Here is a 16,066-nt window from a genome sequence, read left to right on the forward strand (position 1 = left end):
ACTGTTGCATCCAAGTCCTTCTTGTGGGCTTCTTGTAGACCTCTGGTTGGCCACTGTGAGAATAGGATGCTGGACTGGATTGGCCACTGGCCTATCATAGCAGGCTCTTATGTTCTGAGACTAAGTTAAACAATAGATACAAGAGGACTTCCATATTCCCTACTATTATAATATCACATTATTTTTGTGACCGTATAGACACAAACCTCCAATGGAAATAGAGCCTTAGAAACTAGTAGTGCAAGTGGACATTGTATTGGGACTTGGGAATTTAGAAACCAAAGTATGCAGGTGGTTTTCTTTCAGCCTTCATGTGTGTGCATGTGCGTATGTATATATATCTATATATATAATCGTTAAAAAGGAAGATCCTTGTGAGCAGGAGTTAAGCTGTGATTTTAAAATACTTTGTACAATAAAGTATTTTGTACAATAGAAACAATATATGAATGTTAACCAACCATTTTGTTCCAATAGATTTCATTTAACAAGTGATGAACAGACCAGGGACCCATACTGCACAGTTGTATACTATATAACTTTGCAACCTTGGTCTTGCACCTTCCCAATCCAGAATCATGTTCCAATATACAATAGTGTACAATATATAGTTGCTTTCCAGACTACGTGTAAAAGCAGCTGATCCATCTGTAATAATACTACAGTGCATTCAGTTGCCCATCAGCTCAGTATACTCAGATCCATAGCTGTCAAGTTCTCCCTTTTTTTAAGGGAAATTCCCTTATGCTAAATAGGCTTCCTTGCGAGAAAAGGGAAAACTTGACATCTATGCTCAGATCTCCTGCACATCAGATGGGTGATTGACAAATGTATTGTCCCTGCCTTTCTATGAGACTGCTTAAATTATTAAGATACAAGATCTGGCATTCGGTTATAAAATCTTGGCCCATTTCAACAAAAAATTCCATTGTTATCTAAAGTTTTTACTTGTCCCTGTGTTTCCCTGTGGACTTCTGAACCCCACTCACCAAATTTATAGTCCTCCTACTGCTTACATGATCCCTTATTCCAGAATAAGGGCTTTTACTCTTGTAGGGATTTGTTGACCCTCTTTTGACTCACTTCAATCTATGAGTCACACCCTGAACGTGTAAACAAAACCAAGGGTGAACTTAGTTCAGTGGACACAGGGAACACTAATCTCTGCACAGTAATTCGAGTATTGTTACAGGATTGGGCAGCCAATGGGTTAGGCTGAGTAAACATTACTAGCAGGAATTACAACACCTGTTGTGGTCTACCTGTACTATGAGCCGTGTGTGTGTGTGTGTGTGAGAGAGAGAGAGAGAGAATGAACAGTGTATGCATCAACTGGATTTATATTGTGGCTAACCATTGCAAGAACTGGTGCAGGGGAAGGATGGGTTTTCATATACAGCATAATATAGACTTTGCATACAGAAGTAATGATACAGAAATGCTGATAAGATAAAGCACAAAGGCTGAACATATTGTTTTTGCTTTCCAGGTAACTACCGTAATGTGCCTTTACTTAAGATAGAGAGTATTTCACTGTTATTTCAGCACTTGTTTGTGTGATACCATCCCACAAATTGTCATAAGCGATTACACAGTGATATTAAATCACTGTATAAAGCAACAAGGCAGTACCAAACCACTCTGTAGCTTTATTTTTTAATGCAAACCTCCCCCCCACTGCTAATAAAATGTCATAAAAACCTATACATCCAAGCTTTAGGTTGTGTGCCAGGTCTGTGTGTCAGGTCTTGCCTCAGGCCTCCTGCTGTGGACTATAACACGGTTACTAACAAAGTCAAATCCAGCCCACTTAGTAGCTTGATCATTCCACTTATTGACATTTTAAAATAATTATTGACTTATTTATTCTGCTGTTTCCCAGTACAAAATTGTTATAGGCAGTCTTCTCATGCTGGAAACTGAAGTAGAAAAGGCATAGAATGTCTTCCCAGAAGCCTTAAAGTTGCAATCTATATTAACCAGAGGAAAAGGAGAAGAGAAAACGAGAGGAGGGAGAAAAGAAGCACCACACAGTAGTTTTTGACACATATATGCCTGTGTAGGAGATGGAGGCACTATTAAATTTGGAAGCAGCCTTACCAAGTAAGTGGCTTGTGAGGAGAACCTCACTGCAATGGATCACCACAAGTGATGCTGTAGTACAGGGGTCAACAACCTTTCTGGACCAGTGGGTACATTTCAAATTTTGAGAAAGTGATATGGGTTCATTACAAAATGGCTGCTACGAGGGCATCATGTAACACAAAATTAGAGAGAGTATTGTCATTGCTGCTCCCATGCACACACCTTACAAAACCTGGTTTTGATTGTGGAGATACAACTATCAATGGCATAAGAACCCTGTTTTCCCCAGTGTCAACCCCAAATCAAAGTCTGGCCTGCCATCCTGAACCCACTCATTTGCCAGTAAGCAAATACAGTAGAGATGTATACCACAGTACTGTAAGTAAACTATACAGTGGATTCTTATGAGTGTCTCCTGCACAACAGGAAATATGTCAAAACCTCTTTGCAAAGTTTTTTAAACATTTTGCCTCTGCCATTTGGGGAAGGAGTTCTACAACATCTACCTGCACTTATTGTGTAGCATTATTTTCATCAAATAAGTTCTAGGGATCTCAGATGAACCCACCACAGAAAAGGTGTATCCTGATAGCAAAAAAAAAAAAAAAGGAAGGGGAAAGGCCAGATAATCCTAAATATGTTTCTACTTGCTCCTAATCAGTACCTGCTATATACTGTATGCATAGCAACACGTGTATAAATTACCCTGTCAATTACGAATAGTTTTTAACTGAAATGAATCACTTATATTGCTTTGTTATAGTCTGCTTCCCTCCCTGCCAAGGGGTGAATGAAGATCTGCTTGAGCAACAAGGTGAGGAAGAAAGATCTACATTGGGATCTGCTGCCCCTGTGGTTCTCGTTGCCTGAGGCAGTTGCCTCACCTTGCCTCACAGGTGGGCCAGTCATGCAACATTAATAAAATGGAACATATTGTTGTGTTTGTATCCCAAATGTAGAAAATATACACAGAATGCATGATAGCAGGAGCAGGTGATGCAAAAGGAATACCCTGGAGGAACATACACATGTGCAACAGAGATGCATTTGAAGTAGTACTCACAGGCATGTTCTCATCTAACAAGAATGCTTTGTAATTTTTTAAGTGTCTAAGTTGACAAAGAAAAACAAAACCAAGAAGAGGGGGACCTGCACTGGCAGCTCACATTGAGAATACAATACCTATCAGTACTTTCATCTGAAATCAAACACCTGAGTCGATAGGAGCCCTCCAGATGTTCAGATCCATGCTAGATTGGCTTTTTTTGTGTGAAGTCTTCACTGCGTGGAGGACGGTGGGTGTTTATCCTTCCAGGCTCGAAGCATAAGCTACACATTAACATTCCTGTTACATGTTATAATATGCAACTGTATATAGGACTTCAGCACGCCCGAAGCACAATGCACACGCTGGCGCTGGCCATATACACTCTGCCAGGGAGATGCACCCGCTGCGCTTGCAAGAGCCTGCAAGCAACAGATCACGATCCACTTCAGGAGGAAAAGAAGCAGCTCGCTCCTCCCTGTTCCTGCCGACGCTGCTACTGCCACTAATTAGCCCGGGTCGTTTTACATCGCAGCGGGGTGGAATGTTGGGCGCGCGCTCGAGAGAATACCGTGGCCTGCCACCCCCACCCCCACTCCACGTCACGTGCGCCTCACCTCTCCCCCCCCCTCCCCCGCTAGTTGGTGGCTTCGTCGCGCAAGAGAGCGAGGGGGCGCGAGAGCGGGAATTTCCGTCGGGCGCGCGCGCTCGCGTGCGTCACCCCCCCCCGCCTCCTCCTCCTCCGGCGCCGCGCGCTGGCTGCGTTTCCAGCCCATTCAGTTCATTCAACCGCCGCCTCGAGCGACCGGTGGCTGGTCCTCGCCCTCGCCAAGCCTCTCTCTCTCGCCTGCCTCCATCCCACTGAGGGCGGACAGTCAAGGTAGGCAAGGAGGGGGAGCCCCTGACCTCCTCGCCAAGGCAGTCTAGGGGAACCGGGCGGCTTCGAGGGACCACCACGTCCCGTCCCCCCCCCCACTTCCTCTCCAGCTCTGCGTCTGGTCCTAAGGAGGCTCTGCTGCTGCAGCTGCATCCTTCCTTCCTTCCCTCCTTCGCCCGCGCGCACCACAAGCCCCTTCCCACCGTCGCCTTCGCGCCTGGGTCCGTCACCCCAAACAGACGCCGGAGGAGCTCGGGACTCGCGGCTGCCTCCACAGCTGCGCACGGAGGAGGAGGAGGAGGAGGGAGTCCCGCCGAGGTCACAGGGCTCAGTCGCGCGCCTCTCCTCTCTTTCTGGTCCCCACCCCCCTCCCCCAGCTTCCAGATAGATGGTGAGGGAGAAGCCCGTTTCCCCTGGACTAGAGCCCTTGGTCCTCGCGAGCCCTGTTGGTTTGCTTGCCAGTGTATCGGGGGAAAGGAAGCTGGTGGTAGGAGGTGACCCACGATCAATGCCGGCTGTGGGGCCTTCCAGCAGAGAGGGAGGGGTGGGGGTGTAATCTTCCACTGTTTGTAGCATAACTTCATGCATTGTGCGGGTTTTTCTTCTTCTTTATTGTCATCAGGGCAGTGTTTACTCAAGAGCAGCCATTGAAAGCAAGCATGCAGGTTTTTAGCGGCCCCTGATTGCAATCATTTACACAATGCAGCTCATTGACTTCAATGGGATGTAAAGTAAAACTGAGTGTCTGGCTGTTGGTTTTCTTGTATTCATGTGCTTTGCTTGCCTGGGTTCTGGATGTAGCTGTCTGCTCTCTGATTCAAACCTATGGTTGTAGTGCCTGTGATGCATGTAGCTCAGTGGGTTGTTAATGCTTCTGTGACCATTAATGTATGTTGTGAGCTGGGACTCTTGTTGAACTGCTACTTACTTGAATGACTGAATGAATACATAATGTTGAAATCATGCTCAAGTCTTGGTTGAGATTACCTTGAAAGCTTGGCACATTGTGAATTTGCAACCACTATCATGTGCTAAGACTTAATAGTACTATACCAAATTCCTAGCAAATCTTCTAAAATCTTATGCTGCATTTTTAAAATTAAAAAAGTAGAGCCATGTGTTTTAGTCTGAGATGTCATAAATATTGACATATTTTATGTCTTTCTTTTGCAATGGCGTTATGTTAAAAGACAACTGTCTGATATGTTTGCACACAGTTTTCGGTCATGTTTCACTTTCACTTTTACTTTTACTTCTAACAGGAGGTACAGCCACATATCTATATGAAGGCACTCTGGGTTCTTTGCCTGATTGCCAGAGCAATCCAAACACATGACGGGTAGCAATGGAGCAGTGTAGCTGCTGCCGCATCCAGAGCCCCATCATTCAAGTTGGCCTAGGTAGAATGTGGAGGGGGAGTAACAAACTGTTCCAGGCTATGCCAACCTGGACTTGATGTAGCAATCAAGCCTGAATTGGACCTGGTGCCATCAAGTGATAGCATTGGAGCTGGCTTGGGATTCAGTGGTTCCCAGGCTAGCTGAGCCCTTTCTCTGGGGCACTCTGTTTTGGAACATTCTTCAGACTACCATTGGTAGAAAGCTTTCCAACAGGTGGAACAGGAATATCTGTGCCAGCAGAGTAAAGCCAGTGTCACTTATTGACACTTGAATGATGGAACTGGTCTAGTCTGGGCTTTCACCCCCATGTAGTGGATTGCAGATTTGGGTTAGTGCGTTACTTACTCGTGGGGGGGAGGGGATTTGGCATTTAGGATCCTTTCTAATGAGCTAAAGCTCCCGAATTTGATATATATGTAGAATAAGACATCCTGATTACTAAAAATTTCTGAAAAGGGAACACTTGTACACCTCTTGTACACCTTTTCTCTCTGAAAACTGGAGGCTAAAAATGCACCCCAGATTGTTAATGTATTTCCAGACAAACTGAAAAGGTAGAATTTGGCACAAATTCCTGAGGTATTTGAATAACTTGGAATGTCTAATAAGAAGATATTTGCACAACTCTTCCTAAAAAGAGAGACAGTGAGTGTGTCACCAGATGGTTAAAGCATTAACAGCGTGGGGGGGGCTTTTTTTTTTAAAGTTATATAATGCTCGGAACACATCATGAATACAAAAACCTGAAAATGAAAACATACACTTACTATTCAAAATGGGATATAACGTTTGCCTTCTAATAGGGGCCAACATTTTAACAAACTCAGTCTGCATATGCACATTGGAGCTGTGGAACTTCCATTGCTGCTTCAGGTTCGATTTGGGAAAGTTCAGCAAAAAACATCTGTACTTGCACAGTCAAAACTTAATTTGTGAGTACTTTAAAGTCCATTAGTTGGTTCTTTGTGCCACCATGTTGCCAACAACCTGGCCTTTCTGCAGCACTTTTTTACATCACCCCTTGGGAGTCTCACAAGTTCATGTTGTAATATTTGAGTTTCTGATTGTAATAAAAGGTGGTTCAGTGAATTTTTCTGTGCTATCTTATGCAGAAGTTAATCCTGTTGAATTCAGTGAGACTTACTGTCAAGTGAGAGTGTGTGTAGGATAATGGACTTACTGGTTTGTAATATTTCCATCATGCCTGTTGCCATAAAGTAGTCTCAAAGTGACTTACAATAGCACAACATTGTCTGTTGCTTGTTAAGAATATAAGACTTGTCTTCTTGAATCAGATTAAATTTCCATCTTGTCTTGCACTCTGTCTTTAGCATTGCATTGATGCTGAATGAAATACACGTACCCTATTGTCCTTCCCTCCCCCTAAGTTTGGTAATCGAATGTACATTGCCCCTGGATAATAAATTTTCATTCTTGGTTATTGTTAGTGAACTTCTGTGAGAAATGATGCTGATTAGTAGAGTTCTCTCTGTTATCTCTAGGATATGGACACGGGTTGGAAGTCCCAATATACAAGCTGGAGTTTCAGAAATCTTAAGCACTCATTACTGCTGATGTAAGGCTGCCTGTTGATCAGTTCTTCATTATGAAGGGCTGAAACAGATATGTTATTCACACAATTAGTAATTCCCACCTCATGACTTGCATTAAAAAATACAAAAAACCACATAGTTGCTAAATATATAAGTAAAATCACATTTACTTCAGTGCTTTTGCTGATCAGACATATAAAACCTTGTTTATTTCTTGAGTCCTAAAGAGGAGAGAAACCATTTAAGGCTACACAGTAAAAGGATGCACATTGGTTAGCTCTTTCTAGATGGAATAATAGTAGGACAAAACACACAAGGATTTAGTCAGTAAGGCAAAAGAAATTTCAAAACGCATATGCATCTATTTTAGTTGTCCTGTAATCTTAAATGAAAACAGGCAATAATTGTGCTTGATTAGTTCTATTATAATACTCAAATGCAAGCTCATGTTTCTAGTATATGGCTTGATTGCTGACTTCAGACAATCTGGTTGTCCTACTTCTCCAACAGGCACACAGAGACTGCAATCCTGTGAACCCTTCACATGGGGTAAGCATTATTGACCACATTAGAATTCTGAGTCTGCGACCCCCCCCCCCCAAGCTCCTGGAAAATAGCTCTCCCAAATCTCTCCTCTTACTAACTTAAGAAATTCCACATTTTGGAAGCCTCCCTTATAAAACTGCCATGATTCTTGCCTCCTGAATCTGAACCTATGGAGGCCTTGGATGTCATGACCTTATAGGACGAAGTGGGGGTGGCCACCATAGTATGGCATAGGTATATCACAATATATGTGCTTTGGTGCAGTTGTAGAATACTCTTTCCTCTGGTATCTGATCCTGGATAACCCACCAATTACCTTGCTAGAAAACTGGTTGAAACGGTGATTTGATGAGATGCTTCCCACAAGTACAAACAGTTTATCCAGGGTAAGAGATGGAACATCACTCACACAGACCTCCTAAAATATGTTTAGCCAAGATCCTTTCTCTGGACATTAACATGGCTTCAGAAGCAGTGGACTCTGGGATGGCTGCCATATCCATATGAACATTGGCTTCCCGAGCTTCATGACAGAAAAAGAGAAGGGTTAGTGGAAACAACTAGAAAACATATACCAAGAAAATACCTGAGGCTACCATGTGTTGGGAGGTCAGCACCCCTGATGAGCTCAGATGTTGTCAATTGACTGTTGTCATGCAAAGGTATAAGCACCTGTGGAGATGCTGGCATAGTTATGCCAGAAGGATGAGAATTAAACAGTTTGCTACACTGTGAGTAAGTCAGGTGAGTCTGGATGGGAATGATATGCTAGGGGAAGAGGAATCCTGCTGACTTCTGGCTGTGCTCTCCCCATCTCCCTCCCTCCCTCTCTTTCCACTCATTCACCTCGCCTTCTGGGGACATTTACTTCACCCACAGCATTTGTCAAGAAAGTACAGCTGACAGATAGATAGTGGAGATTAGTTCTTTGGTGTTTATGGCACAATGAGATGGGATTACAAGTGTTAAAAATTAACATGTTTCGTTATTGAAAGCCCTTCTCAAGCTACCTAGAAGTGCAGCAATGAAATGTGCTCAAAACATGGGCTGAGCCAAATACCTTCTAATAAAAACTTTGGCATGAAAGGGACCTTTTGGGGGCCCTTCAGTCTTTACTGGAAAAACGCTTACTATGGTTGTGCTCCACAGCCCCATTAGTTGCCACTTTGGTGCCATATTTTGTTTGAGAAATGAGCCCCTTTATCCTAATAACAGCTAATCAGATTTGGCTGTGTGATTATGATGTTGTTGGTGGCAAATGAAGCTAGTTTAGAATGTGGGCATTGTTTAGTTTGCCTTTGGTGATGTCACAGTTGCCAAATCTGACTGACTGTGTGGTGTTACAAGGAAGGAGAAAAAGGAGATTTTTGAATTTTAAAAAATGGTGCCCAGCCAATCAAGGCTGTGGAGAGGCAGCTCGCAACATAGTACTGCTGTCCACCAAATGCTTGTGGGTTGGTTGACATATGTATCAGGAAGTGCACCTTCTCTCTACTGTCCCTGAAAAAAAATGTCCTTAACAATGTGTTGGGGTATACACATGTTATTGACTCTTTTCCCATGCATTACTTCAGGTATCCCCAAACTGTGGCCCTCCAGATGTTTTGGCCTACAACTCCCACGATCCCTAGCTAAGAGGACCGGTAGTGAGGGATGATGGGAATTGTAGTCCTAAACATCTGGAGGGCCGAAGTTTGGGGATGCCTGCATTACTTGAACCACCTAATTAGACCACAGAAGGGTTGGTTTGTTGTTTTTGTTTACATGCTGCATTTGTTTATTTGGTGCTATCACAGTGATAACAGCAATCCACTGGCACACTCAGCATCCTTCTGAGATAACCTGGCAATACCTTGAGGTTCTTTCGTTTTGGCTTTCTGGTACAGCAAAGCAGTAATAATGTTCAAAATGTTTTTGCAGTGGTAAATAGCACTAAATCCTTCCCCCGACTGCAAATTATGGTGAAATTATCATAGTGATTTATTTAAAACACTTCAGTGTTTTGTGCTGTTTAGTGTTCTGTTGCTTGGTTTTATTGTGTGCACCTGCTTTTTCTATGTAACATACCCTTGAAACACCTGGTGATTAAGGGAGGGAAAGAAATAGTATTAAATAAAGGAGTAAATACATTGACCAGGGCAGGCATAGGCAACCTTGGCTCTCCAGATGTTTTGGAACTACAACTCCCATGATCCATGACCACTGGCCCTGTTACCTAGGGATCATGGGAGTTGTAGTTCCAAAACATCTGGAGAGCCACTGTTGCCTATGCCTGGACTAGGGTTTATTATAAACAGAGGAACTAGTTGAAATAGGTGGACAATGACAGGAAATTTTCAGTGTTTTCAAGAAATGTAACAACATTGCCAAAAAAAAAAAAAGGAAAAGAAGAAATTTATTTTGGACTGCTGCTTGTAAGATGGTAACAAAGAAATAGCTTAAAGTATTCAAATTTCATGCAAGTGAATCTACATGTATCTGCAATGTTCTATAACACTACCGCCAGCAGCATATACAAGAAGAAAGCTAGAGAGAAAAGAAAGACTTGTGTTTTTTAAACAAGGATTATGAAATATACAAATTTTCTAAGTTTTAGTCTGAAGCAACTTTTTGGACATCTGAACACCTGGGGTGTGTGAGAGTTTTCCTATTACTGACAAGGGCTTTGCATTATGAGAATACAAAAATGAAATTGTTTATACCAGTCTGGTATTTAACCACTTGCCTAGTCACAGTAGGCAACAAGGAAGCCGCCATGGGCAGCTCGCTTCATTTCTGTGCTGGGTGCAGAGGAAGCAAAGGGCACTCCTCACACCTGGTGCAGAAACACAAGGCACTGCCAGAGGAGGAGCAGAGTGTTGTCTCTCTCCTGGCAGCCCACAGGCCACTCACCTACATATAATCCATTTGCTCTACAGCAACCAGGTCAAAGACAAGAGTGATCCATGCAAGCCAGCTTTTCTTCTAGACTCCGCTGCCTGCCTGTCCTTTTGTCTGCTGCTTTCCTTCACCTTCATCCCAGCCCCCTTCAGTTAGGTATCTGAGCTCATACCTTGCATTTTGTGATTGATTGATCTGTGATTCATCCCAGTGCTCCACTCTTGCTCTTATTCCAGCTGCACTGTGCATAGCTAGCAGCTGACAGGCAAGGGTTGACCTATCCTTTACAATGTGGGCACGCCCATGGCCATGCACCCTGCTCTCGCATTTGGACTATGGGCTAGATATGAAAAACAAAAGCTAGCAGGTAGAATAATGTCTGGAGGAAGCCAGAGAAAGCTGCGGGCGCACAGAAAGAAAACCCCTTTCCTCCTGTTGGCCTGTGTTATGTCCTGAAATGAGCAAGCATGCATCTCCTCCTTTCACCTGCTCCCTGACGGAATGCAGTGTGTAAATTCAGAAAAAGGCATGTGCTAAGCAGGCCTGGGATTAAGTCAGATAGGAGAAATCACATGGTAAAGAGAATGAAACTAATATCATGTGACTCGGAATGCAACATCATTGCCTATCACTGTAAACAGAGGCTGAAGCATGCCTGGTTATCTCTAGCAGTGAAGGACAGCTAGGAAAGCCCATGTAGTAAAGATACCACACACCCGCTTTCTTGAGATTAGTTGTTTTTAAACTGCACCAGTATTTTGTCAGAAAGCTGAGGAAGCATTTTCAAACCTTTTTATTGTAGAAAGGAATACTAGTAGCAGTCTGTTCTTATGTTAAGTGGTGCTTTAACATTGAATAAGCATTTAGGTTTTTCACACACAAACACACACACACACACACACACACAACACACACACAGGTTTACTTAAAAGAAAAAAATTATTATTATGGCAGAGTCAGTCTGTAACTCTTGTTATTCCACTATCCAATGGCTTCATCAGAGTGTCGTAAATTCTGCCATGGTATAACAATATCAACTGCAAATATATTTTTATATATATTTGCTTTATTGGTTAGCATTTTACATATGCTTGCTCTGCTACCTGCTGCATATTTTAACTATTACTTCACCCTAGCTTTTCATTACTTGAAGTTTCATAATAGCCCTTAATATGGCATGCCATTTTAATCACCTGAAAATGGAATTTTGTTGATTTTATGTAGTACTCACTTGCAAAGTGACCAGTTGTGTACAATAATCCAAGCTGGTTATTAGATCATTTTAAAAAACTGACTAACTGAAATACTGTGAAATAAAAGAACAAAACTAGAACAGTAATAAATATCTAGTTCATATGACTGGAACCAAAATTTTAAGGACTGGGCTACAGGATCATACCATCCTCCCATCTTCTACCCATTTCTCCTGCCCTCCTTCCTAGTTTCACCATTAGATGCTCCTAAACTTAGGAGTAGTTCACACATGTATGAAGTTTTCTGGATTCAGCTACACTTCATAAGTAAACACTTGCTGATAGGCAACTGAACGTTTGAGCTATAGAGATTTATAAGTGACGTTTATCAGTTCCTAGAACTGTAGAAGCTGGAAACTGATATACTGAATATGGCATATGAAGATAAGCTGTATGTAGGGGTCATGGTCTAGAAAAGCTTCTTACACTTTTATGCTAGTGACTTGGAGAACTTTGGAATTTTCCTTATGTGCAACCATGGCTACCTTTTACTTTTTGTCTAAATTTTGATTAATAGTTTCAATCAATTTCTTCTTTACAGCCTTAAAGTATGAATTACGTGGGACAGCTTGCAGGCCAAGTTCTGGTTACTGTTAAGGAACTGTACAAAGGAATCAATCAGGCGACCCTCTCAGGATGCATTGATGTAATTGTAGTTCGGCAACAAGATGGTACATATCTTTGCTCCCCATTCCATGTCCGATTTGGAAAGCTTGGTGTCTTGCGTTCGAAGGAGAAAGTTGTGAGTATCATGAATGATGGGGACCTTGTAATGAAAACTATTCTGCCGTTTCGTCTATATAAATCTGTTTTTGAAAGGGGGGAAAAGCTTTAAAGTGGAATGGATGCATTTGAGATTTGATACAGGATGACTTGATTTAAATCAAATTTCCTACTGATACTGCATTTCTCAAACAATGGTGCAGATCTGAAATCTAAGCCACTCTAATTTATGACTAAATAGAGTATTGCTAATCTTGTTGTTTCATTAGTACAACAAAGACTTGCATCTATTTGTTGCATGCTATATATTTTGCATGCTTTTCTTTTCTTTTTTTTAACCTACAGAGGAGGGTGATGTCTTTAGACTAGCGGCCCTTCAAATGAATGCCATACATTCATTTGAATTTTGTCTGTCTGAATCTACCATTACTCAATTTCACTGGGAAACCAGTGCCTCCATAGTAATGTGAGTTCTAGTAGAGAGGGAGGAAAACCTTTCTGTCCGCTTTCTCTACACTATGCACAGTTTTATAAGCCTCTCTCCCATGCTTCTCCTTTGCCATTTTTCTAAAATAAAAAGCTTCAAATAGTCAACTTTCCTCATACATCAGATGCTCTAGGCCCCTGATAATGTTAGTTGCTCCTTTCTTCATCTTGTCCAGCTGTACAAAATCCTCCTTCAGATGAGAAAACCACAACTGTGCATGGCATTCAAAGTGTGGCCACACCATCTATTTATACAAATGCATTATGATGCAGGCAGTTTGATTTTCAGCCTCTCTTTTTTAAAATAATGTCTAGCTTTGGTGGGTTTTATTGGGGGAGGGGGTATAGAAACTTCTCACTCAGCAGACATGAGTAGATGTTTTCATTGAGCTATCTATAATATTCCCTGGTTTTCTTGGTTAGTTGCTGCTAGTTCTGGTGTGAAATGAATGGATCTCCTTAGTCATGTTTAGGAACTCTAGTGAAATGAACAGTGAGTCAGTGTTGTTGCTCCGGATGAGCTACTTGGGAAGGTGACAAGGAATGAACACTTTGTCATGGATTCAGCATTAGGTGACTCTGTCCCTGCAGATCACATTTGGCTTTGGGCAGCTAGGTTGCAGCTGGGCCAAACAGCTGCTGATACATGACACAGTAATGGTCACAAACCTGGATTACTTTAAAAGCCATGGATTTAAAATTCACGGAGGATAAGGCTTCCAGTGGCTATTAGACATGATTGCTGTGTACTAACTCCAGCCTCCAAGACTGCATGCCTCTGCATATGGCACAAGTAGGGAGAGTGCTTTTGCTCTCACATCCTACTTACAGACTTACCATAGGCATCTGGCTGGCCACTGTGAGAAGAGCAAGCCGGGCTAGATGGGGCTTGACCTTACCCAGCAGAACTCTTCTTAACCTCATTCTTTCTTGGCCAATCTCACTGGTTCATATGAGGCATGATTGCAACCTGCTTCTTTCTCACCTTTCTCTCAACTTGATGAAGGGAGTGGCTGCAGTTGCTCTCTCCTGCCTTTCTCAGTCTCTGTAACATGTGTTGCTCTATGCTAGTGGCGTTCTTACCTTCTTCCACTTCACAAAGTTTAGATATACCGGTCAGCTTGTCACAGGTAATGTATGCTCTGATCAAAGTGGGTAGAGAAGTACTAGAGAGTATGTTGATCATTCAGTCTTCACCCATTTGTCTCAAAGATTAGAGGGGCGGGGATGGATAATGTAAAGAGGCAAAATAATATATTATTTTTTTGCGTGTATTTTTATTTTCAAATGCTGAAAGGGTATTGTGTGCTCCACAGATTGATATTGAAATTAACGGAGAAGCAGTTGATCTTCATATGAAACTGGGTGATAATGGAGAAGCTTTCTTTGTGCAAGAAACAGAAGAAAAATTTGTAAGTAGCATAATTTAACATCCATGCCTATTCTGACATTCTGCTGCACATATTTTATGTAGTAGGGAGGAAATTGTGTATTGGGAAATAAGGATTTCATATAATTAAGCATTTTGAGTTTAGGAGCCAGGTGTTTCTTTTCCTCACTTTTTGGACGTACATGAGTGAATACTGACATTCATATTTAAGTCACAATGAAAAGTCTTAGGTATGTCTGTTGAGTTTCTGAACATCACAAAATGGATCTGGAATTACCTGCATTTACATGGGGATTTATACATTCACTGTTCATTTCAATATACTATATACTAAATTCCAATATAGTAAATATTGTAGTAGTTTAGTAGTGCATACATAATGTATGTAACTGTTTTTCTTGGCCAAATAATTTTTTTAGGAAAGAGTTCCTGCACATCTTGCAACATCCCCAATACCTACGGAAGACCAGTTCTTCAAAGAAACTGATGATCACTTGCTGAAATTGGGTGACAATGAACGGATGTGTCTAAGCTCAGAAATACTACAGATTGTGGAAGCAGAGCCTTTTTTCCCCTCTGGGTCAGTGAAGAAGAAAAAGCGAAGGAAAAGAAAATGTAAACAAGATGCCAAGAAAGAAGATCAGATCTCTGCTCCTGGAACTGAAGAAGGCTTTGAAATGGAAATGAGCTCCGATGATGAGAGAAGTATTCTGCCTCTGAGGTAAACTTTTTAAAAGTACCTTCTTATTTGGCTAACCTGTTGCAATATAAAAAGCTCAGTAATTATATTAGTTTTATATTTGGCAACAGTGTGAAATCCTACCAGAAAAAAGTCCCCCAGCTGTTTAAATGTTCAACTACTTAATATTTGGAAATTCAGATTTGGAGTTTGTAATAACTTATATCTACCTATAAATCAGAAAAGCAGATAATAAACTAGGGGGTGGTCTTTAGTAAGAAATATGCTGTACGCCGGCTCCCTCAGTGAGATGGGCGCCGTAACCCCAGAGTCATCTGCGACTGGACCTAATGGTCAGGGGTCCCTTTACCTTTACCTTTATGCTGATATGGCAACTGAATGTTCTAGTCACACAGTCAGGCACTGATAATTACCCATTTGTGTTGTATTTCTAATGTTAAATAAGAAAAGCAAACACTTGCAATAAATATATAATTTTAACCTGTATCTAAATTGCATTACATAAGTTTTTAATTTGTAAAGTGTTACTTTTGAGAACACTTAAACCCCATTTCTCAATCGAAAAATGTTTCCTGTATTGTAGTTGCTGGAGACTTTCTAATTTGTAAGTCATTAAATATGTTTGTAATTTCTTTTCCTGAGCAAGTCTTGGTTATGGTGTACAAGTGTACACACGCGACAAGCTAGATGATCATGAAGGGTGTGACCCACAAAGAAAACACTGTCTGTCTGTCCTATAGATAGGGAAGTCGACACCAGAATGAATGTGATCTAGTTCTCAAGGTGTTCTATCCAGCCTCCATCATAACCCCTACACACACTATTACATACTTCAGCCACTTTCTTCCAATAAGAAAAGACTCTTTAATCCTTTCAAGCATGTGTAGAATAATGCTTTGGCATTCAAAAAAAAGAGAGTTCTTCCAAAGCCCCTGTTGCTGTTTACTCTGGGAGAAATGGAGTTAGAGCCCTTTGCTTGTGTCTCAGCTCCTATGGATGTGAGTCAGTGGGGCTGGATCTCCAGGCCTTGCTCAAATCAGTAACCAAGCAAAACCCTGTGTTGCAAAAGGTACGTCAGCAATATCAAAGGAAACACGATGACCATAATAATAATAATAATAATTTATT

The 16,066-nt window shown here is 41.7% G+C and overlaps 1 protein-coding gene across 7 annotated transcripts in view; it reads left to right on the forward strand.

Moving 5' to 3' along the window:
• The first annotated feature begins 3,745 nt into the window (after positions 1 to 3,745).
• LPIN2 (lipin 2) overlaps positions 3,746 to 16,066 on the forward strand; it is a 35,274-nt gene continuing 22,953 nt past the window's right edge. For 2 of the 7 annotated variants that reach the window (XM_088675401.1, XM_035125932.3), the window contains exons 1-4: positions 3,746 to 4,010; positions 12,181 to 12,381; positions 14,165 to 14,260; positions 14,658 to 14,959. In XM_088675401.1, coding sequence (XP_088531527.1) covers positions 12,190 to 12,381; positions 14,165 to 14,260; positions 14,658 to 14,959 — 590 coding nt within the window. In that variant the 5' untranslated portion in view covers positions 3,746 to 4,010; positions 12,181 to 12,189. Of the gene's footprint in view, positions 4,011 to 7,475; positions 7,510 to 10,424; positions 10,543 to 11,054; positions 12,382 to 14,164; positions 14,261 to 14,657; positions 14,960 to 16,066 lie in introns of those variants that run through there. The other 5 variants (XM_088675402.1, XM_088675405.1, XM_088675406.1 and 2 more) reach the window with 4 other exon arrangements.

Source organism: Zootoca vivipara, chromosome 8 (assembly GCF_965207765.1).
Source record: "Zootoca vivipara chromosome 8, rZooViv2.hap1.1, whole genome shotgun sequence".
Classification (NCBI taxonomy): domain Eukaryota; kingdom Metazoa; phylum Chordata; class Lepidosauria; order Squamata; family Lacertidae; genus Zootoca; species Zootoca vivipara.